This window comes from Sciurus vulgaris (genome assembly GCF_902686455.1).
Source record: "Sciurus vulgaris genome assembly, chromosome: 16".
Taxonomy (NCBI): Eukaryota; Metazoa; Chordata; class Mammalia; order Rodentia; family Sciuridae; genus Sciurus; species Sciurus vulgaris.
In genome coordinates this window covers 23294933-23316831 of record NC_136477.1, presented here as the reverse complement: position 1 = coordinate 23316831, position 21899 = coordinate 23294933, and the positions used below count along the sequence as shown (strand labels likewise).

Sequence of the window (21899 nt, the reverse complement as noted above, 5' to 3'; positions counted from 1 at the left end):
AGGACAAGGAGCTAGGAGATTGCTGGGGGGAAGGGGCAGGGAACAGCCCAAACTATGGTAGAAAAGTCTTTTATTCTGTCAGTGAGGCCCTGTCTGGCCCAGCCTGGGCCTGGGACCCAGGAGCCCCCCTTCCACCTACTCCAGCTTCTCTTTGTCCTGCCTCTGCTCCTCCTCCAGTGCCAGGGTTCGTTCGCGTTCCTTCACCAGCTGGACACCACAGTAGGTGACGAACAGGATGGCCAGTGTGGTCTGGGGGAACCCTGTTGGGGAAGGAGTCATCGATCCCCCCAGCAGCCCGTCCCCAGTGACTCATATCTTCCCATCCCTCTCCCCATTGGATGGCCCTCCTTGCTGATTCCCTGGGGCACTGGGGTATGAAGGGAACATTTCAAAAGGTCACAGTTCTTGAGGTTGATGCCTGGCATATTGTATATCCCACCCCCCTGTCCCTCACCTGTGAGTAGCAGACGTCGGGCAACCAGTTCTGTGAACTCGAGGCTGTTCAGGCTCACAAGGTTGTACATGATGATGGCCCAGAAGTTTATGGCCCCACAGAGAGCCCGCACCCTACGGGACATCTGCTCTGACAGACGGGCCTGCCCCATCCAGGGCAGAATTCGCAGCAAGGCAAGAGGCCCAAAGGAAAGAGAACATGGTTGGTCAATGGCCTGGCCTCCAGGGCCACTCATTCTGGGGATATTCCTGGGTCTCTGGGAGTCTCAGTCCAGCTCTCCCTCATTGTGAAACATGGGGAAACTGAGTCCTGGAGAGTGGGTAAGAACTGACAAACACAGCAGGCCCAGGTATGTTGGGCCTGATCCACAGAAAGCAGGGAGGGCCAGATCCCCGGGGGACAAGCCATTGCCCTGACAACCAGGAAGGGGGTGGTGAGAAGGTTCTAGACTGGAGATCAGGTGTGGCTGGACACCTCCAGAAAGCAGCAGTGCCACCCTGTCCCGCGACCCCCCGAGCCCAGCCCATCCCAGACCCATACCTCCCCTGCCTTACCTCAACTTGTGCTAGAGGCCCATGCTCTGCCAGCTTCTGTACCCAGAGCTCAAAATTGAGGCCAAAGCAATTAAGGAATGACCACAGGTAGACAATGTCACAAGGCCCAAGCCACAGTGTGGTGACAGCAAATGTGGCCACTGAGGCCCCCAGCTCTGGGATCACTGCAGAGTGCTCCCCACCAAGGTGGTCATACACATATCTGCAGGAAAAATGGAAGAAGAGGCCGGTAGCAGTGTGGGAAAGGGCAGGTGTGAGACTGGAAGAGGATGCCCAACAGGGCAGCCCTCCTGCTGTTGCCCTGGGGACAATGTTCTGGACTTCGGTGACTGCTTTTCCTATACCCAACTCCAGATGGCAGAGGGTTAGCCTTGGCTATATGTCTCCTCCAGAGAGCTCATTCAGACTCAAGACTTTGAATACTGTCCCTATGCTGAAGACCCCCAAATCTGCATGTTTAGCCCAGTCTGTCTCTTAATTTGCGTATCCAGTTGCTTCTAGACCTCTCACTTGAGTGACTGATTTCCCCCTCTCTGCCTGAACCAGCTCCATCCCCATCTCAGTTAATGGCACCATCATCCCTTTAGTTGCTAATAAGCCTCCGATTTTCAATTTCCCTCTTCGTCCACATCCAAACCAGCAAATTCTGTTGGCTCCATTCAGTCCTGACCATTGCTCAGAACTTCTACCCTCCTCCCACCTGAGTCCAAGTGAGCTAGGCCACTTAATGGCCTTCCTATTTCGGCCTTTGCAGCCCCTTCACACAGCAGCCAGAGGCTTAGCTCAGATCACATCACTTCCGTGGTTAAGCCACACCCCCACGGCTTCCTATTGCAATTAGAATAAATTAACTTTACCATGGTTAGTGGATCTTCTGTCGCTGGTTTTTTGCCTCCCTCCCCGACCTCCTGATCCACCATTTTCTTCCTCCCTTGCTCTGTCTGCCTCGTTGGCCTTTCTGGTCTTCAGACACATACAGTTGGTTCATGTCTCAAAGTCTTTGCACCTACAGTTTTCTCTACCTGGAATTCCATCACCCCCTGCACTCCACACATCTCCTTATCACTCAAGTCTCAGTTCAAATATCTCCTCCGAGAAGGCCACCTAGTCCCCAGCTAAAGAAGCTTCTACCAGATTCTATCCCTTTACACTTACTGCTCTCTAAAATTATCTTATTTATGTTTGTTTACCTGTTTCTTGTTTACCTGTTTTCTCTCCCACTAGACTATAAGCTGCATGATTTTAGGGTCTTTGCTATGTTCACTGTTTGTATCTCCAGTGCCTGGCACATAGTAGGTGCTCAATAAATACTTGTTAAATAAATTCAGTGGAAAACCCATTGACTAACCAGCCTCTCCGTTTCTTAACCTCCTCCTTTTCATTAGTTTCTTTTCCACCTCACTTCAGCCACCCACTCCCAAAATCAGATCCCAACTCTGTCACCACTTGAAATCTCACTCCTCGCTAGTAATTCTCACTCTTTGCCCAGCCCCATCTGATACCCTGGCTCCTCAGTTCCAGTTCTTCAATCCCACTGATCTCGTGACCCTCCCATCTTTATCACCCTCTTTAACAGGCTTATACTCAAAAGAGTCATCATTATAAATAGCCTTAAGCCCCTTATCTCTCCATTCTTCCATCTTGACCATCTGGGAGAGCCGATTACCAGCTTTCTCTTGACCTGCACCCCAGCAGCTAAGCCCTGATGGGAAAGCCTCACATCTTCACACATTGAAATCCACCACCTCCAACCCCACCTGGGCTCTCGGGGCTGAGCTCTGTGGGGTGCTACTTCTCCCACACTGCAATGGTTACTGCACCCCTCTCTCTCCTGCAAGTATGAGTGGGTGTGAGGGGGCACGTGGGAGGGCATGTATGCTGCCTCCCTCAGCCTACATTGGCTTCTATTCCTCCTCCTCCTCCTCCTCGCCTTAAAGACAGGCCTCTGCCTGAGAGTGGACACTGTCACCTCCTCCTTCCTTGGGACCTCAGTCCAACAATCGCCCTCTATCCTGCATCATCAGCTCCTCTGTTGAATAATTCCGCTCAGCACCAGACCTCCTACCTTTAGAACACCCCATAGCTCTCTCTGGTCACCCCTCTGTCTTACCCCTTCCATCCCAGGCTTCTCCCAGGAGTTGTCTACACCCCACCCGCCACCGTTCCTTGATACCCTTTCACTGTTCCTGTCTCCGCAGTGGAAGACTGAAAACCTCCATGTCACCAATGCTAATCCCCAGCCTTCAGCTCCCTGGGTCCTCAGCAGCACCTGGCCCAGCATCCCGTCCTTGCCTGGATGGTCCATAGGGGATCCCTGTCTTCAGCCTGGGAGGCTGGGGGCGGCTTCCGGAGAGAGGTTCTGTTTGAGAAACATCTAGGTGGAATCTGTGGGGCACCATTACGGAGATGCTTGGATCTGAGGGTCAGGGACTCAGAGAAGTCGGGAGGACTGTTGGGACTGCGGAGCCATCTCCGTCTCCTGGATGCCCATTCTGTAGGGCAGCTGCCAGCAGGCTCCTGGTGTCTCTGTCTCCCCCACCCCCCTACTCTTCACCTCTAGGGCCCTCAGTCAAGTCCAAACTTCTGTCTTTCACCTGGCCCTCTTCTAAGACAGACTCCATACCTCCTTTGCTTCCTCTAGCTTAGGGGTGATCTCTAAAACTATGGACAAATCTTGGCGCTGCTCAGACATGTGGCAATGTACTGTGGCCACCCTCTCATCCCAACTCACTTGCAAAGCCAGTCATTGATGCCCCGGTCGAAGTGCCTGTGAGGGAAGAGCAAAAGGGTGTGAATCCACCAGGCACGGAGCTCCCAAGGTACAGCGGGAGGGGACTTGGTGGGAAGGGACGAGGCTCACGTGGGGATCCAGGGTTGAGACCCCTGCCCCTGCCGGAACTCACGTTTCCCCAAAGACGTAGAGCGCAGTGATGCACTTGGGAGGCTGAGGCGGGTCCAGGTGGTCCAGGCGTGCCACCGTGTTGACAACACCAAAGAGGACGGCTGCCTTCACCCAGTCGTACACCAGGTTGGAATAGGCTAGGCCAGCTGGGGACAAGGTGCTGTCACTACCCGGGGCCCATCGTCAACTCGGCCTCCCCTGATGACCCCCAAGTCCCAGGGGAGGTGCTGAGCCCTGCCCTCCCTGCTGGATACTTTCTATCCAAAGGTTGGGGGAGAGGGGAAGTCCTTGCCACCTGCGGCCCACAAGGAGACTTCACCTCTTCCCTGCGGGGAGCACCAGGCCCCATCTACCCCATGGGGACCTCCATTCCCACTCGTGAAAATCAGTCACAGCCCTGGTGAAGTGGGGCAGGCTGTTTGAGATACTGCTCCAGCCTCACAGGACAAAGTTAAGGTGGAGTCCCAGGCATTTCAAGGAATAAGTCCCAGTTCCTGTGCCCCTAGGTGCCTTGTGATGTCAGGGAGAGCAGAGCATCTTCTGGGGGCGGAGGCTTTGCCTCTCTCCCTGATGTGGAGACCCACCGAGGGCACTGTCTGGGAGGCGGTTGGCAAACTTGAGGTCGCTGGGGATGGTGAGGATGTAGAAGAAGTGAAAGAAGATGTCCACCGCCATGATGGCCACCACGCTGAGGCCCGCCTGGGCCCGGATACGCCACAGCTCGCCCTCGGGCCTCACCGGTTCCACCTCGCTCACCTGGAGGGATGCCAAGGGACTGCTGCGAGGAGCACTGCCCGAGTGGGGTCACCCTGGGCGGGGGAGGCAGGCTGCATCCAGGATTCTGCCCAAGGGTGGAGACATAGGCCACCCTGGAGTCTGGGGAGGGTTCTCTCCAACCAGGGGAGGCCAGTCCTGTCTTGGAAGCCCCATTTGAGCAGAAGGGGAACGGTCATGGCCTAGGAGTCCTGTCTGAGGGAGGAAGCATGTCTCCAACCCCATGATCCTTGTCTGAGGTGGAAACGTGGCTCCATCCTGGGGTGTGAGGCTGGGGGAGACATGGCTTCATCCTGGAGTCATACCTGAAGAAGGGGTACAGACCCCCTGGGGAGTTCAATCTGAGATAGGAGCCCCTGCCTTGTAAGGGAGACCCAGCCTTCTTCTGGGAGGCCACAGATGTCCCCTCACCTGAGCGTGGAAGCGATCAAAGGTCATGATGGGCCCAAAGAAGAAGAAGGGCAGGTAGAAGTTGTACTTGAGCAGGTCTGCCAGGGAGTAGCGGCGGTCAGGGTGGGCACAGCTCTCCAGCGCGAAGCTGGTGCAACGCAGCACAGTAAAGCCGCAGCCCCCATGAAACAGCACCTCTTGAAGATCAAAAGTGCCTGTTACAAACCCGCTCTGGAGGGAGAGAACAGGCCGCCAGCTCACCAGGGGGCCTCACCCCTCTGGGGGAAAGCAGCCCCTTTCCAGCTTCCCAGCGGGGGCCCAGCCTGGCCCTGCCCCTTCCCCTCCTCCAGAGCCACAGTTAACATTGGTAGTCGTTCTATCCCAGCAATGTGATAGGACAGGCGACAAGCTGGGCACACCTGTACTGCAGTGCAGGTGACCACCTTATTGTCAGGGTACACTCAAAAGCTTGAAGATGGGTGGAAAAGTGAGGGAAATGCTTGGGGACACTAGGGAGGCAGAGGCTTTGAAAGTAGTGAGAGGTTTGGGGTCCTATCCCTGTACTCTCCACCCCTCTAACGCCCCAGAACATACCTGCCAAGAGATGAGGGGGTCCATCTTGAAGGAGGCCAGGCTGGCCAGGCCAAGGCCCAGACAGAGCCAGGGTTGACCCAAGAGCGAGGCCACATAGAGACCCACACAGTGGCTGAGTAGCAGTAGCAGGTACCAAGGGCCCATGGTACCCACCACGGCCAGGACTCCGTAGACAGCATACATCCAGGAGCGTAGCTGCAGAGATGACAGAGGTCCTAGTTTACCTGTACTCACGTGGGTGGACCCTGGAATGGATTTCCCACAATCCTTGCAGCTAAGGAGGAGCTGGTGGGCCAGGCGGGGCACTGGGTGGCCCAGGTTCAGCTCACCTGGGGGGCAACCATTGTGCAGAGTTTAGCAAACAGCACGTGTCCAGAGAGGGCGAAGATGATGACATTTCGGAAGGAAGTGAACCACATCACCCACTCGAAGTCAGCTACATCCTGGGACAGCCAGGCACAGGAGAAGGTGAGGAAGGTTAGGGTGGGTGAGGGAGCAGGGCAGACTGGCACCCTAGCTGGTCAGAGCCCTAGCCCTTCCCAGGTCCCTTGTTCTTCTCATGCATTAGAAGAAAGCAGTGGCTGCAGGTCCCTACAGTCCCCTCTGAAGGAAGTACTGAAGTAGAAAAGAAGAGAGGAGCTGGGCACCATGGTGCACACCTATAATCCCAGCAGCTCAGGAGGCTGAGACAGGAGGATCACGAGTTCAAAATCAGCCTCAGCAACAGCGAGGGGCTAAGCAACTCAGTGAGAACCTGTCTCTAAATAAAATACAAAATAGGGCTGGGAACGTGGCTCAGTGGTCGAGTGTCCCTGAGTTCAATCCCCAGTATCCCCCGACAGAAAAGAAAGAAGAGAGGACTGAGGGCACCACGTGGACAACACTGTCCCTCAAATCCCCCTCCCTCTCTGCTCAGCACATTGCCTGACACTCCACCACTGCTGCCTTGTTCCTGGGAAGGGGGGTGCTGAAGCATCCTGACTTATGGACCCGATTCCTAAATGAGTGGGGCTGGGGAGGGGCTGTGGAAGAGCTGAGGTGCTGAAGCTCAATCTAGAGACCCCCTTGCTGAGAGATGCCAGAACATCTGGGATAGTGGAGAGTGGGGAAAGCTTAGGGATGGGGGGATGTGCCAGGGGTCGGGACCCTAGGTAAGGATCCCGGGGCATGGGCCACCTACCATCTTCCGGCCAATGTACTCCCAGCCGGGTCGCACAGACTCCCGGAAGGCCTTCCTGTGGGCCCCATCTGAGAACAGAGTGTGGCCTCAGTGGAGGGGGCCTTTCACATTCCCTCCCGGGTCTGCCCCCAAGGACAAGGCTGCCCCCACCGGGGGAGAGGGGAACAGGTCTGCCAGGTGTATAGCTCCCAGGCACAGGGCAAAAGCTAAGGGAATGTGGGTCTCTTGTTCGGCCTCTGCCTCTCCCTGGGTCTTGGTGTGTACCTATCTGGGTCCAGGTCTCTGTGTCCCTGAGTGTCTATGTGTGTGTGGGGACAGGCTCTGTGTCCATGTCTCTGGGTCTGGAACCTATATGTTTCTTGCCCTGCTGATCAGAACCCTAAGGGCCCCCGGGGAAGATAGGTCCCACACTTGCCCCAGGGCCCAGCTGTTACCTTGCGATGCTTCAAGGAGGCCACGGCCAGCATAGGCCAGGGACCCACTCAGCACCAGGAAGTAGAGACCCAGCTCAGCTGCAGGCAGTGCTGTCTTGAGGCCCATAGCCTGTACAGGGCTGGGGAGACAGACAGGTGAGGGCCCAGCTTCCAGCCCTGCCCAGCCCCACATCAAGACCCCTACTGGGGTGCTAGGCCTCGCTTCTGAGCAGAGACCACTTCATTCACCCCTTGGGGACTTGTGATGTGGCACTCCCCATCTCTGTGTGCCCCTCACTCCTCCCCTCCCAGCTGCTGCTCCAGTGCCAACCCCTCCCACTGAAGGTTCCTGAAAGTCTAGTCTCCACTCAAGTCTACCTTCGTTACCTTCGTTTACTCCTTCATACCTTTCAGATGGATTGGTCTCTACCCTTTGCCAAAATGGCTCCTGCCAAGGCTCTCTTGAACTTTCATGTGAAGGAATCCTATCTCTAGCACCTCAATAAGGCTTCTGGCCTCCAGGGTCTCCCTAGCTCAGCGAGGCTCCTTCAGCTCCCCACAAAGCCCAACCCTCTCCAAGAGCCCTTCTCTGACTCCCACTCCCACCCTGAGTTGCCTTTCCTTCCCTGAGACCCTGTAACCTCCCAGCTCTTGCCCCCAGCACCAAGCCTTCACTCAGCCTTTGGTCTTCTGAAGACTCCCACACCCCCAACAACCCCTGTGCTCTAGTCTGCCTCATCCATGGTCCCTCCCTGTGTCTGTATTCTGTCCCACTGTCAGAGCTGTGTGTACCCAGGTCCTGGCCGCCGTCTGGAGACTGTGCTATTTGAGAAGGTGCCCTGGAGAAGTGGGTGTGGGGCCAGGAGGGCACAGGGAGCCTGCTGGCTGCTGTCCAAGGTGCTGACCAGTTTAAGGGCCAGGGTGAGTCTAGCCACTCCCTCCTGCCAGCACCCAGTTTGTCCCCAGGAGTCCTGCTGGGCCATCCCTGGGAACTCAGCTAGCACCTATGCTCTTTCCACCCTGCTTCAGGCTGGCCCAGTGTCTTCCTAAGGGAGTCATAGGTTCAGACTCAGGGCCTAAATTAAGAGAGAGGAACATATGTAGGTGACCTCTTGGGATGAGTTGGGCCCTAACTCCCACCCTCAGATCCTCCCCTAAATCACAGGCCAGTCTTCCCAATCCTGCACCAGCTCTTCTGGACCCCCACAGCTAACATCCCCATTTTACAGATGGAGGGGTCACAGGACAGAACTGGGAAGGGACTCATTAAAGCACAGGGTCTCCCCTCAAGACCAGGTATTCTCCGTGAACCCCTCTGGAATCTCAGATAAGTTGAGACCATTGCTGCCCTGTTCATGTCAGGGGGCTGCCAGGGGGCTGTCCTTGGAGCCCGAGGGCCGGCAGGCCTCCTCATCAGCAGGGTGGGGGGAGGGAGGCCCCAGGGATCAGGTTAATGGAGCAGAAGCTTGAAACCGGAGCATGGTGAGGAGCCGCGGAATAGCTTTGTCAGCTGCCTCCCACTCGCCACTTTCCAATTTTAGCTCCCCATGGCCGGTGCAGAAGTGTCCCCAGTGAGGCCTCAGTGAGGAGCTGGCCCCCCGGCTGCGGCCTTTCCTGTTAGACCCCCGGACCTGGACAGGCCTGTGGAGGCAGGGGCGGTCCCTTTGCCCTGGTCCCACCTGCCTCAGGTGCACCTGGAGTAAAGCCCACCTTGGGGCCTGTGATCTGGAACGAGGAGACTGGGGTGGGCCCCACAGGTCTCCAAGGCCCCAGAATGGCTGCATCCCCAGCTGGCACTGACCTTGAGGAGCCTGCGAGGGACCCTGGCACACCGCCCACCTCGGGGCTCCGGGGTCGGTGCGTCCAACCGTGCGTCTGTCCGGCCAGCTGAGCTCTGGGGCCACGGTGGGGTGTGTCCAGCCCTGGGGTCCCCACCCCCTTGAGGCTATGAGCGGTGAGTGGTGACAGCAGGAGGAGGAAGGGGAGGAGGAGGGCAGGGAGGAGGTGGCCTTCCTGGAGCGGAGCTGAGCGGAGTGGAGCGGAGCAGAGCCGAGTGCTGCAGAGCTGCTGGCCGCAGGGAGCCGCAGGGAGGCTCATCGGGGGCAGGGAAGGAAGGGGTGGCCAGGAGCACAGGCTCAGTTGGGGACACCTGGGCCTCACTTCAGTTTGTGCCCATCACCCCTAGAGACCCTGTGTCTCCTTCTTGCTGCTAGCCAGGACCCCCGTTCTTTCAAGAAGCCTTCCAGGTGGCCCCACCAGCCTTGTGAGCCCCGCCCCCGCCATAGTATCACATTCACACACGTGAAAACGCTTTCTCATCTCTGCTCCATGGACTGTAGCTCCCACTTTATGTGTGACTTCCTGAGGGCTGTCCAGGGAAGAATTCTCATTCTTTTTTATCAAGCCAAATCCTGGCTGGACAGGCACTTGGGGGAGGACCAACTTGGAACTGGCATTGGGTATGTGTTTGAAAGGGGCTCCCATATCCAAGCCCTGTCCCATAGGGAGTTGTCTGGATGGAGGGGTGCTAGAAGGGTCACTTGGCAAGCCTTGACTGGGTACGTGCAATGACTGGCATCATCTTGATGGCAGAATGGGACAGATAGGAAGACAGGAATGTCCCTAACCAACCATAGCTCCTGGGGAGGGACAGCCAATGCCTCAACCCTGGAACCTGATGAGGAGGGGTATGCTGATGACCCCATTGAGAGGTCGGGATCTTCTGATAGTTCCCCTTTGGGATGAGGACCCCATAGTCTGGGGTCTATGTCTATGGGGGTCCTGTTCACGCATATGCTCCAGAGAAGGGAGTCAGGGAGGCCCCATTGGACCTGGATCAGTCAATCTCCTGCTCCCACCCCACCCATAGGTTCAGGTAAGGATGGGAAGTAGGGCCCTGTGGGGACCTGAGCAAGTCCTGGGAAGAAGAGAGAGGCTGCACTAGTCAACGGCCTCTCCCAGAGGAAGCCACCAGGAGACCCCAACACACACTCCCCACAGAGATGACACAGAGGCCCATGTCACTGGTCTCTGACCCTGGGAAGCATGAGTTACAACTTCTGTGCAGTGTGGGGTCTGGGTTAGGGCTGTAGCTGGGATCATGGGCACTAGAGGAGGCCAGTGTCAGGGAAGGAAGGCTTCCTGGGTGGGGGAGCACCTGAGCAGTCTTGAGGTGGAGTCAACAGTTAGGAGTAATAATCAGAGCCAGGGTTAACATATGTAAATTAACTTTTTAATGCCACCGCAATCTGTAGGGAAAGGGTTATCATTATCCAGCTGGCAGAAGAGGAAACTGAGGCACAAGGTGGTTAAGTGACTGAGGCACGGGCAGAGGAGGCTGAGTCAACCCCATAAGCTTCTGGAGCTGACTGTCCTTCAGGTTGAGAACCAAGCTCACCCACACCTGCTGCTGGGCAGGACCAGCCTGGGTCAGTTCTCCACCTGGCGGCCTCAGGAGGCTCCAAGAGAATGGCTCAGGGAAGCAGACAGGGTGGTTTGCCCTGGGTGGAGAACACCAGCTCAGCCGGCTGACGGGAGCCAGAGCTCCAGCCTGCTGCTGTGCCCTCTGGGTCTCATGTCCTCATATGTAAAATGGGTGCACAGCTGGGTTGGCCTCGCTGGGTTCTTGGGGGAATTCAGTGACTCACCCCATGACAAGGGCTTGACTCACTGCTCATAAAGAGAGACTATGAAGGAGCCACAGCCCCCTGACTCCAGAGGCCCAAGAGGCAGGGCCCGCTCAGCAGAGATTTTCCCCAGGGACCCCACATTACAACACCTGCTGGGAGTTGGCCTGTGGGGATGGCAAGAAGGGTAGAGGCTTAGGGAGGTCCCATAGACCAGCCTGAGGCCAGCTCCACCCTGTGGGTACAGTGTAGGATGGGGGGTCCTTGGCTTGGTCTGCCCACAAAACAAGGGGCAGGAAGCTGATTGGGCTGAGATCAACACAAGGACCAGTTTCCCAAACTCCACAAGGTGCACTGGGAAAGATGTGCAGCGGGAGGCCAATTCTCTCAAATCTGAGTCCTTTTCACCTCTCAATTTTTTGTTGTTTGTGCTCAAAGTAAAATGTGAGCAAGACTCGTGTGTGTGTGTGTGTGTGTGTGTGTGTGTATGCAATTGTATTATATTGGCTCTGCATAGGGTCTGTGTGTATACACTTTGCAGTATGTTGTGTATGACGTGCTTGTTTTTTGTGTGTTGTGTGTGCCTGTGTGTTGTGGGTATGTGCATGTGCTATGTGGTATCTAAGTTGATGTGTGCTATATGGGTGTATATGCATGTATATACAAGGCTTGGGGACTGTAGGTGACTCAGCAAGTGTGAAGGTAAATATGTGGAAAGGGGGTGGGCAGGTGGAGACTTCCTTGTGCTAAGGGCTGCATGAGGGCTCATTCTGGGCAGGGGGAAGAGGCTGGTTCTGACCTCTGGATGTGGGGGGCTTAAAGGAGCACGCTGGCTGGAGGCCACCTGGGAGCAGGGAAGGAACCCAGTGGCCATGGAATGTGTTTCAGTTAGCCATAGCCAGTCTGCAACATTGTGCTGCTGAGCTCTGGTGCCCCAGAGGCACCCAGGGGACAGTGGCCAAACCACATCCACGCCTCAACCAGGTCTCCCCTGTCAGTGCTGGAAACTGAGCACCCAGAATCACAGCACCTGCCTAAGATGTGGCCGGGGATCATCATGTGAGGTCACTCCACTGCCTGCCTTTTTTCTTGCCCTGTCCCTTATTCCTCTGGGGAACCTGCCTTCTCCATGCCTGTGGCCCTGGGCAGGGCCTCGGGAGTTCTCTCATTCAGCCCACATACCTGAGGGATGGGGAAGCCCCCCTCGGGTTCTGAGGACAGGTGGTGCTGCCCAGGAGGGGCTGAGGGCACTAACCTGGATACACCAGGCCTCCCTCCTCTCCACTGCCACCTGGGTTAGATCCCTCAGGGTCCAGTCCTTGACCTCTTGACAAACTGTCCTGGGCCTCCCCTCTCCTTCCCTACACCCCTACCTGGGAGCTGCAGCAGGGATTAGGGGTAGGGTGCTCTCTGGTGCCACAGCCTGTCTCTGCATCCTTCCCCTCCCCAGCCTCCTCATGGCCCCATTTCCCATACCTCTCTGATGGGACAGGGAGCTCCCAGAAAGAAGCAAGCAAGTCCCCCGCCCCCTGGCCTGGTGGGGCTGAATGCAGTTGGCACTCCCTGCCTGGTGATGGGTCAGCTGAATGGATGGTGACCTGAAAAGAGTCTGTCTCCCCATGGGCCTGAGAGTTCCTGGAGTTGGGGGCCATGTCTGACTTATCTGAGCACCTTCATACCTGGGGCAGAGGAACTGTGCAATAGATATTTACTAAACTAACGGAGGGATATTAAGAGCTAAAGCGTATGGAGTGCTTACTGTATGCCAGCAGCTGCTCCAAGCACTTGATGCTTTTTAATTCCTAAAGAGGGTTGTGATGATGGAATGCAGCGAATCTGGTCTAACTACGCTGAAGGCGCCGGGTGCAGGCCCCAGTGGAAGTGACAAAGCCCTGGTACACAGCCCCATGGTAAAACTCCCAAGGCTGAGCCAGAAGAGGTGGTGCACAACTGTAAGCTCAGTGGCCCAGGAAGCTGAGGCAGGAGGATTCCAAGTTCAAGGCCAGCTTCAGCAACTGAGCAAGACTCTCAAAATAAAAAAAATAAAAAGGGCTGGGGATGTGGCTCGTTGGTAGAACACCCCTGGGGTCAATCCTCAGTATAAAAACAAAAAATTCTCAAGGTTGCCTATAGAATTTGAAAATTGTATAAAGGAGATTTTATATCCATAGTTGACCTAGGTAGGGACTGAACTATGCCCAGACTGACCCTGAAAGATGCCAACTAATCAGTTTACCTGAAAATGTGTAACCAGATTGCTGTGTCCGCCTGGCAGCAGCTTTTCTATTTTTATTGCAGTGGGATGAAATCAACCTATAGATACATGTTCCTTGTATAGCGGTAAACAACAGCAATGTAATAATTAGCTGTTCGGGTTATTCTTTGACACCTCTTAACAGCTCTTAAGGGAGGTTTCTATGACCGTCCCCATTTTATAGATAACATGGAGGCTCAAGGAGGTCACACCATGCCTGCCCTTCTCTGACAGGACCCTGAGGGAGGATGGATGGTCCTATGTCTCCTTTTCTCCCAGAAACTCTTCTGAGGACTGCAGCCTGTGTCCCCACATGCTCAGGTCACCCCCAGGGCCTCCCCAGGACCTGAGGAAAGTGCCAGTTGCTTGACCTGGTGTTCACACTCTGCATTTGGTCCACTCCTCACTGTCACTCACTGTCCCCTCCCAGCACAAGCCCTCTTGCTCCTCTCTGGCTCTCTGCCTGGCCATTACCCTTCACAAGGAAGCAGAGAGAAAGTCTTCCTTTCCAGAAGCCTTTAGGACCCATCAGAATTGCCACTTCATTCCCATGGGCTTTGTGCCACCCTGCTGTAGGAGCTCTGGACCTTGCTGCCCTTGGAGGGTTGGGGGCTCCCTCAGTGGGACCAGCACTGAATCCCTCCAGCCCCATCTGCAAGGGAGGGCCTGAGCAGACGGGGTCTCAGGACTTCCAGGGGGAGGAGGGAGAGGAATGGTCGTAGTATGTGCTCCCACGTTTGTGTCACTGCACAAGCTACACACGACTGTGTCTCATGTGGGGACTGTCTGCATCCACACCCACTGTGCTCACCTGTGCTTGCAGGCAGGTCTATGTGTGCACACAGCTACGGGCTCCTGCGCCTGGGTGTCAGTGTGCGCGTACACCTGTGTGGCCAGTGTGCCTGGGGTGGTGTGTGTAGCTATAGGCTACTCACCCTCCCTGGAGCCAGCCCGCCCTCTGACTGTAACTGTAACCAAGAGGATGACACTGTGACAGTCACAGAGAAGATGGGGGGCTCCCGGGTCCCCCCGTAGCAGCCCTCCCAGCTCACCATGGTGAGGGAGATGCACTGCACCCATGTCTTCACCCACCTCCTCAAAACCCTTCTGCCCAAAGCTCCAGCCCAGCCCCACCCCTGCTCTGCCACCAGTGCCCACCCATGCAGCCCTCTGGGAGCAGCAGGACGTGCCCTCGGGAGCAACCAGTGAGGGGCAGAGCTGCCCAGCAGTGGGATGGGCACCCCTGCCCTGGGGAGCTGCTCAACTGCGGACTCTGGTTTTGGAGTCAGGTTGACCGCAGTGAAATAATAACTTCAGTCCCATGAGCCCCATTTTCCCCATCTGTGAAACAGGGTGGCAATCCCCTGTGTGATTAGAGGATGGGGCGGGGTCAGGTTTCCATGGGAGATGCCCGCTCACTGGGAGCTGCTGCAGTTATGAAAATAACAATTGTTATTCTAAGTCCAAGCTCGGCATCTGGGCAGCAGGCTGACAAAGAGGCTGGGAGTGTGCTGCCCTCCTCTGTGGAGGGAGAGGGCCACAGACGAAGCTGCGGCAGGGCAGGGGGATGCCTAGTGAGGAGGGCTGGTAGGGTCAGGGGGCCTGGCGATGTGCCCAGCCCAGGGCACCAGGGCTCTCCTGTGTATATGGAGCCTGTGGGCATGCAGGCCCCAGGTCAGGCCCTAGGACAAGGCCCATGAGCACCTGCTCAGGGGACCGCCTCTGTCTGTTCAGTTGGCTGGTCCCAGAGCTCTGGCTGATTCGTTGGACTACTGGGCCTCCTCCCCTGTCACAGCCACGTCTGCCTGGTGTTCCTGAATGGTTCTGCCATGGCTTCGCTGCCCTCCTGGCTTGTGGTGTGGGCTCTGGTCATTTTGAAGGAGCTGCTTCTGGGAGAAGAGCTGAGCTGTTGCCCCGCTGGCTTCCTGGAGCAGACACAGTCCTCAGACAGCCCCATCCTCTCAAGACCTGCGCTGCTCGACTGGCCTGGCTGATACAGGGTGGCGTCCTAGTGCTTGTCAGCTTTCTGCTGCCGCAGGGCCTGCAGAAAGACCCCTTTCACCTGGCCCAGGGTCTCGTGGTATATACGGAAGTCCTCCTCCTTTCCCCGCAGGGCATTGCCCAGGGCGGCTTTCAGCATTTCGTTCTCCTCCATCTGGATGGCTAGCCTGGACCACATGGAGACAGGGCTGAGTGTGGCCTGAGCAGCACACAGGCATGTGTGGTGTCCGGGGGGCCCTGGGATAGGGCTGGAGCATGGCTGCTGCTTGGGCTCAGAGTTTTCTCTGACCCACCCCATCCTCCCACCTACCCTCCTCCACAGGAGGAATACCATGCTGGATTCCTCTTTGGGCCCATCCACAGCTTTGGGTCTGGCACCCATTTGTCCCCAGCAGCATCAGCCACCCCAAGAACGAGCCCTGGCTTATAGAGCTGCTTTCTCTCTCCTCTTGCATTGTTGAACCTTATAAGATTCAATGAGGGAGAAAGCGGGTCCAGCAAGGCCCACCTAAGGAAACTTCCCTTGGAACGCTGGGATCATCAGGGCACGGCTGGTCCCCTTTGCCTCTGCAGGGCAGTTCCTGAACTATAGGCCTAGAACAGCAGGACCAGCCTCCTGCACCAACAGAAGTCAAAGATGCAAGCAGGGAGGGACATAGTCCTTCTGCCCTTGGTAGCACCTCCACCTAGACTACTACCCTTTCAGGAAGAGGGGGCAGGAAGCACCTGGTGGTCAGCTCCTCCATCTGGGATTCCATGGGTACACTGGAGAGCTGGGCAGAAGACGGGTCCTTTTTCTCACTTCCTGTTGGGTTGTGCCTAGTGTTAGAGGCAGGCAGACCTGCGGGGCAGTCTTCTGACTGGCATCCTGACCCCCAGCTCACCCCAGCCCACCCCATGGGACATTATAGATATTGGCCTTTCAGTTAAAGACAACATCCCCCAGCTTCAGCACAAGACTGGTGTGTGCTCCTGTGACTAGGGTCTGGCAGTGTGACCCCAGCACAAGTGACAGATGCCATCTTACAAGGTGAGAAGCAGGTTGTCCCCTTCCTTCCTCCCCTTCCTGCTGCTGGCAAGGAAGCTCAAGTGGCCACCTTGGACTAGGAGTTGGAGCTATGTGTTGAGGATGGTGGAGCCACGAGGCAGAAGAGCTTGAGTCTCCCAGCCTGTGGAGAGGCCATGTGAGCCCTTGCACAAGTTTGACTACATGGAGGCAAAAAAGGTCTCCTCTCCTGTTTCAGCCATGACTGCTTTGGCTGGCCCAGCAGACCAACTCTGAACACAGTTTGCTCAGGACAGAAGGTTGAGGGACAGGCTGGGGAGGCAGGAGGTAGTAGCTAAGAGCATTCAGCAGAGGTACTGCCCCCTCATGCTAAGGGCTAACAAGAGGCTGGGCCAGGTCCAAGTGGGCCCATGGGTCTCTGGGGTTCCTGGTTCTGGCTGGGAGCTGGGAGAGGCTGCTCAGCAGCAGGGGCAGGCAGAGCTCGGCCCTGATGCAAACTCCACCTCCCACACTCACTGATGGGGCCAAAGAGCACAGCTGACTGCCTCCTACCTTAGCAGTGAGGCTGCCCCTGCTCCCCACACCAGGACCCCTTCCCTGGCCCCTACCTGGTTTATTTTTGGGGGCTGCTTTCTGCGAGGTCGATGCCCTGCCAGGCTCAAGGCGCATCTTCTCCATTTGTTGCTCCAGCATTACTGTGTGGTGCCGTTCCTCCTGCAGCCTCCTCTCCGCCTCCAGGAGCTTGCTGTTGCTCTCCTCCAACCTGGTCATTACAGAGGGGCTGCACACTCCCTGGCAGGCAGGGGCAGCCCCTGTCCCATCTACTGAGGCTCCCAGAGGGGTGGCATATCTTACACTGGGTGGTGGAAATTGTTCTGGATTTTAATTGCAGTACAGAAATGTGCACTGAAAAATCACACAGTTCTCTCCAAGGCTTAAAATGAAAAAATTGGCAGCCCATCCCTACACCCTTCACTCCGGATTCTTGCTCCCCAGAAGCAACCACTTTTAGCATTTTAAGCTGCTTCTTTGAGTGTTTACTGCCACATTTCTACAGATGCTTGTGCTGCTTTTTAAAAAAAGATTTAAATATAATCTTTTGACTTCCTGTCATGTTGAATGAGAATTTGGTTTTATTTTAGCACTCTCCCCCTACCCAAGAGAATCGCCTTTCCTCTTTTTGACTGAATTGATATTAGGTGATGTGTTTGTTTTCTGTTACTACTGTAACAAATTACCACAAAATTAGCAGCTTGAATCACACAAATGCATTGCCTCACAGTTCTGTACATCAGGAAGCCAGCAGGTTCTTTTGAGTTCTCTGCTCCAGGTATCACAAGCCAAAATCAAGGCATCAGCTAATCTGGGCTGTTATGTGGAGGTTCTGGAGAAGAATCTGTTTCGAAATCCATTCAGGGAGTTGGAAGAGAATCCAGTTCTAGGTAGCTGAAGGACTGTCTCCTGCTGGTGGTTGGCTAGGGGTCATTTCCAGCTTCTAAGGGGCACATCACCTGCTCCATCTTCAGAGTTAGCTCTGAATCTTTCTGACATGTCCGATGCCTCCTGCAGCATCTCTACAGAATGAACCCAGATGGAAAAATGTCTCTGCTTTTATGGGCTCAAGTGATTAGATTAGGCCCACCTGATAATCCAGGATAATCTTCCTATTGTAGGAGCCATCATGATAATCACATCCTCAAAACCCTTCACAGGCATAACAGCAAAGGACACAGGCATCAAAATCCTGTCTACCACAGGGGGTACCTTTGGTCAATTATTCAGAACTGAGACATGTAGCACACTAATGATTACATTTCCTTTCTCATTTGTTTCCTTTACTGGAGTTACTGTTTGCCTTATGTTTATTGTTTTGCTTTCTATATGCCTGTCATAAATCCACAGGCCTTGAAGACCTTGTGTGATTTATTTCACTTGAAAGGTTTATTTAATCTTCAAGTCCCACTATAGGGGAAAAGATAAATGGTGACATAGTCATACTATGGAACATGATAGAATATGACAGAGCCATTATGCCACCCAACACAGTGGCCTCACATCCACATGTAGTTATTAAAATTAAAGTTTACAATTAAATAAAATTTAAAATTCAGTTCCTCAGTTACACTAGGCACATTTCAATCTCTCAAAAGCCACATGTGGCTAGTGGCTATTACATTGGTCAGTGCAGATCTAGAACAAATCCATCATCTCGGAAACTTTCTACTGGACAGCACTGGTCTAACAATGACAAAGAATGAGGTAGAGCTATATATACATACAAACCTGGCTAATCTCCAGGTTGTAGGATTGGTGATAAAAAGCAAGTGCCACAAGAATACATATAATGCCATTTACATTAAAAAGCTCACTAAATAATGACATGTCCAAGGCTACCTATTCAGGTCTGCAAGTTCAAGAACAAGGTCCAGAGACAATAGGGTGGGGTGGGATGAAATGAAGAACGAGACTTTGAAGCGACATACAAATGAATCTGGCCTGTTGTCTATAGTGGTAGCAAGGAGACTCTGGTCCTATGTCTATGTTAACAGGGGTTTTTAAGGCAAGTGAAATGCCTTTCCCTGTGAGTGGTCAACTGGAGACCAGTGAGTGGTAAGAGGTGGGTCTGCTTCTCCTACCTGCCTGGGCTTCTTGAGGGAAAGTGGCTGCAGTCATTCAAGGTAACTGAGCAGCAATGGCCCTTGGGGCTGATGTCCTGGGCCCCAAGGGTCAGTCTGAAATAAAGGTGTCAGAAGGCTGCAATCTCATCTGAGGCTTGGGGTCTTCTCCCAAGCTCATTCAGTTTGTTAGCGGAAGTGAGTTCTTAGAACCTCATTATCTTGCTGGTTATTTTTTTTTTTTTTATTCTTTTTTTTTTTTTTTTTAAACAAATGGGATACATGTTGTTTCTCTGTTTGTACATGGCGTAAAGGCATACCATTTGTGTAATCATAAATTTACATAGAGCAATGTTGTTTGATTTCTTGCTGGTTATTGACTGGGGGTGGATGTTGCCTCCTAGAGTGCACCCAGGGTTCCCTGCCACGTGATCCTCTCCAGGGCATTCTTCAGGAGAATGTCTTCAAGGTCAGCAGGAGACTAACTCTGCTGCTTCAACTCTCTGGCTTCCTCTGTCTCTGACCTCTAGACTCATGCAATGAAGTCTGCCCGCTCTCTCATTTTGATTAACTCAGTCACCTGACTAGTAACCTTAATTATGTCGGAAAACTCCCCTTTGCCATGTAAGTTAACATAATCATGGTGACAATATCCTATCATATTCACAATTCCTGCCCATACACATGGGGACAGAAGTTTATAAGGCCTACATACAAGGGGGCAGGAATTTGGAGGACAACGCTAGAATTCTGCCTTCCACAGTAAAAACACAAGTTTTCTTTTTTAAGAAAGAAAGTAAAGCCCAGTGGTATTGTAAGAGAAAAACACAACATTGTTCTAGGCACACTAGAATTTTATGATTCACCATCGGAATTAGGGTTAAAGGAGAAAATCGCACGGTCCTTTCAAAAGATATTGAAGACTCACTAGTAGATCATTCCTTGATTCTTTGATTTTAATAACTCAAAGTGACTGGAGATGTAGCTAAGTGGTAGAGTGCTTGCCCAGCACATACAAGGCCACGGGTTTGATTCCCAGCACGGCAAAAACAAACCAAATCAAACACAAAACAAACCAAATCAAATAAAATGCTTAAAGTAGAAGAATGGAAGGAAACATCTTAACACAGTAAAGCATTTTAAAATTAGAAACCAAAAATCCATCAATAAAGGAATGGTAAATAAATCGGTGGATTCACACAATAAAATACTCTGTAACCATAAAAAGAATATGTACTGACATGAAGAGAAGGTCTGCAATATATTACTAAATGAAGTAAGTAGCTGAAGATTATGCATAATATATGATCCAATTTAAACATTTATAACAAATTAAAAATTTAAAAACAAATAAATATAAGACATATAATTCAGCGGAAGAACTGAAAACAAAGAGGAACAAGCAGAAACTATTGAAGCACTGTGGCAGGGGGCTTTCGTTTTTCTGTTATGGGTTTCAGCAATGGTTTCCTTTTGTTTAAGTTTGTATTCCATTTATACTAGGCAAAATAATAAAATAACAGCAAACATCAAATTAAAATTGTAAAAGCAGCCACGCACAGTGGTGCACACCTGTAATCCCAGTGACTCAGGAGGCTGAGGCAGGAGGATACAGAGTTCAAAGTCAGCCTCAGCAAAAGTGAGGTGCTAAGCACTCAGTGAGACCCTGTCTCTAAATAAAACACAGAATAGGGTTGGGGATGTGGCTGAGTGGTCGAGTGTACCTGAGTTCAATCCCTGGTACCCTTTTTCACCCCCTAAAAAGGTAAAAGCACATTATGAGTTTCCACAAAATTCAGTAACAACCAAACTCTGGATTTCTTCCCCAAATTGTGCCTTCGCCATCTTGATACACATCACCATCACTCATGCCATTGCTCAGTCCCCAAAGCTGGGAGTCACACTTGCTTTCTTCCTTGCCTTCAGCTTCCACTCTATCAGTAAGCACTACAGCTTTCCCCACAAAGACACACCAGAGCCAGCTCCCTCTCATTCCTCCACCCCTGGCCCAGTCTGAGGCTGTTCCTCAGGCTTGGATCCACAGTCTTTGCCCTCAGGACCCTCAGACCCTTCGAATTTCCAAATATTCTCTTTGGCCAGTCTTTGTCCTCACCAATGTTCTCTTCCTCATTTGAAACTGGTCTAAGTCAGCTAGATCCTCATTTGTCAACAGCTTGGAATGTGATTCTAACGGTCCTCCAACATCATGTGTGTCAACTTCATGAGATTCCAAATATTTTGGAAGACTTGTTACTTCAAAATCAATTGTCATTATATTTCAAGAATCTGACCAGATTGATACAATGTCAATGTAAAGTGAATATTAAGTGGTCAGATTAATAGTGAATGTTTTGATATTAAAAATTTTGTTTTCATGGGAGCTGTAAATGTGAGGATGTTGATAAACAATACTCAGGAGGTTCCCTAACCCAACAATTAATTCAACAAATGATACAAGATCTTTATGAAGGTAAACATGCATAACATTGTATTATATTACATTGATATTATGTAATACCATACATGTAATATGTAAATTGATCTTTTATAAATCAAGAAAAATATAAGCACTTCCAAAAAATGTGCAGTGGCATAAATAAGTAGTTGAAGGAAAGGAACACATACAAGGCTGTGTGAAAAAACATGCTCATCTTCCCTGTTTTTGTTTTTTGGGTTTTTTGTTTGTTTTGTTTTTTTGGTACTGGGGATTGAACCCCGGGGTGCTTTACCACTAAGCCACATCCCAGACCTTTTTATTTTTTTATTTTTGAGACAGGGCATTGTTAAGTTGCTTAGGGCCTAGCTAAACTGCTGAGGCTGGCTTTGAACTTGTAATCCTCCTGCCTCAGCCTCCTAAGCTGCTGGGACCACAAGCGTGTGCCACCATGCCTGACTCCTCACCTTCATTTGTGATCACAGCAAAACAGATAAAGACAATAATGAGATATTAGTGTTCCTTTATGAGTTTGGCAAAAATGTTAATGGTTGATAAAACTTACCATAGGTGAGGTTATGGAAAAGGACCAAGAGTTCACATTATTGGTAGGAACGTAAATTTAACTCATTTTAAAAGGGTAATTTGCCATCATTTGTAAACATTTTAAATGTGTATATTCTTCAATTCAGTCATTCTACT

At 52.7% G+C, this 21899-nt stretch overlaps 2 protein-coding genes across 6 annotated transcripts in view; both read right to left on the bottom strand.

Annotated features, from left to right (window-relative positions):
- Positions 1-53: 53 nt before the first annotated feature.
- Positions 54-9256, bottom strand: HHATL (hedgehog acyltransferase like). 2 transcript variants are annotated; one of them, XM_079114159.1, is made up of 12 exons: positions 9063-9256; positions 7283-7401; positions 6849-6916; positions 5998-6111; positions 5669-5863; positions 5096-5305; positions 4495-4666; positions 3912-4056; positions 3740-3775; positions 1009-1210; positions 455-596; positions 54-260 (listed from the first exon to the last, which is right to left on the bottom strand). In XM_079114159.1, the coding sequence occupies exons 2-12, from the start codon at positions 7386-7388 to the stop codon at positions 136-138; spliced, it is 1515 nt and encodes a 504-aa protein (XP_078970285.1). In that variant the 5' UTR covers positions 7389-7401; positions 9063-9256; the 3' UTR covers positions 54-135. The 2 variants fall into 2 exon arrangements, with proteins under 2 accessions (XP_078970285.1, XP_078970286.1); XM_079114160.1 differs by lacking the exon at positions 6849-6916 and having other exon boundaries at positions 9063-9201.
- A 1201-nt stretch (positions 9257-10457) lies between these two features.
- Positions 10458-21899, bottom strand: part of CCDC13 (coiled-coil domain containing 13) — a 55993-nt gene continuing 44551 nt past the window's right edge. Inside the window, exons 12-14 of one of the 4 annotated variants that reach the window (XM_079114157.1) lie at positions 16757-16911; positions 15869-15983; positions 10458-15309 (exon numbers count right to left, since the gene is read on the bottom strand). In XM_079114157.1, coding sequence (XP_078970283.1) covers positions 15150-15309; positions 15869-15983; positions 16757-16911 — 430 coding nt within the window. In that variant the 3' untranslated portion in view covers positions 10458-15149. The remainder of the gene's footprint in view (positions 15310-15868; positions 15984-16756; positions 16912-21899) is intronic. The other 3 variants (XM_079114154.1, XM_079114155.1, XM_079114156.1) reach the window with 3 other exon arrangements.

Bases quoted from the DNA above. Each gene is read 5' to 3' on its own strand.
- HHATL (XM_079114159.1), bottom strand. From the start codon at position 7,388: ATGGGCCTCAAGACAGCACTGCCTGCAGCTGAGCTGGGTCTCTACTTC. The intron at 4,667-5,095 runs GTGAGGGGACAT...GCATCCCTCCAG, and splicing joins TTGATCGCTTCCACGCTCAG to GTGAGCGAGGTGGAACCGGT. The intron at 261-454 runs GTGAGGGACAGG...CTTCCCCAACAG, and splicing joins CCGACGTCTGCTACTCACAG to GGTTCCCCCAGACCACACTG.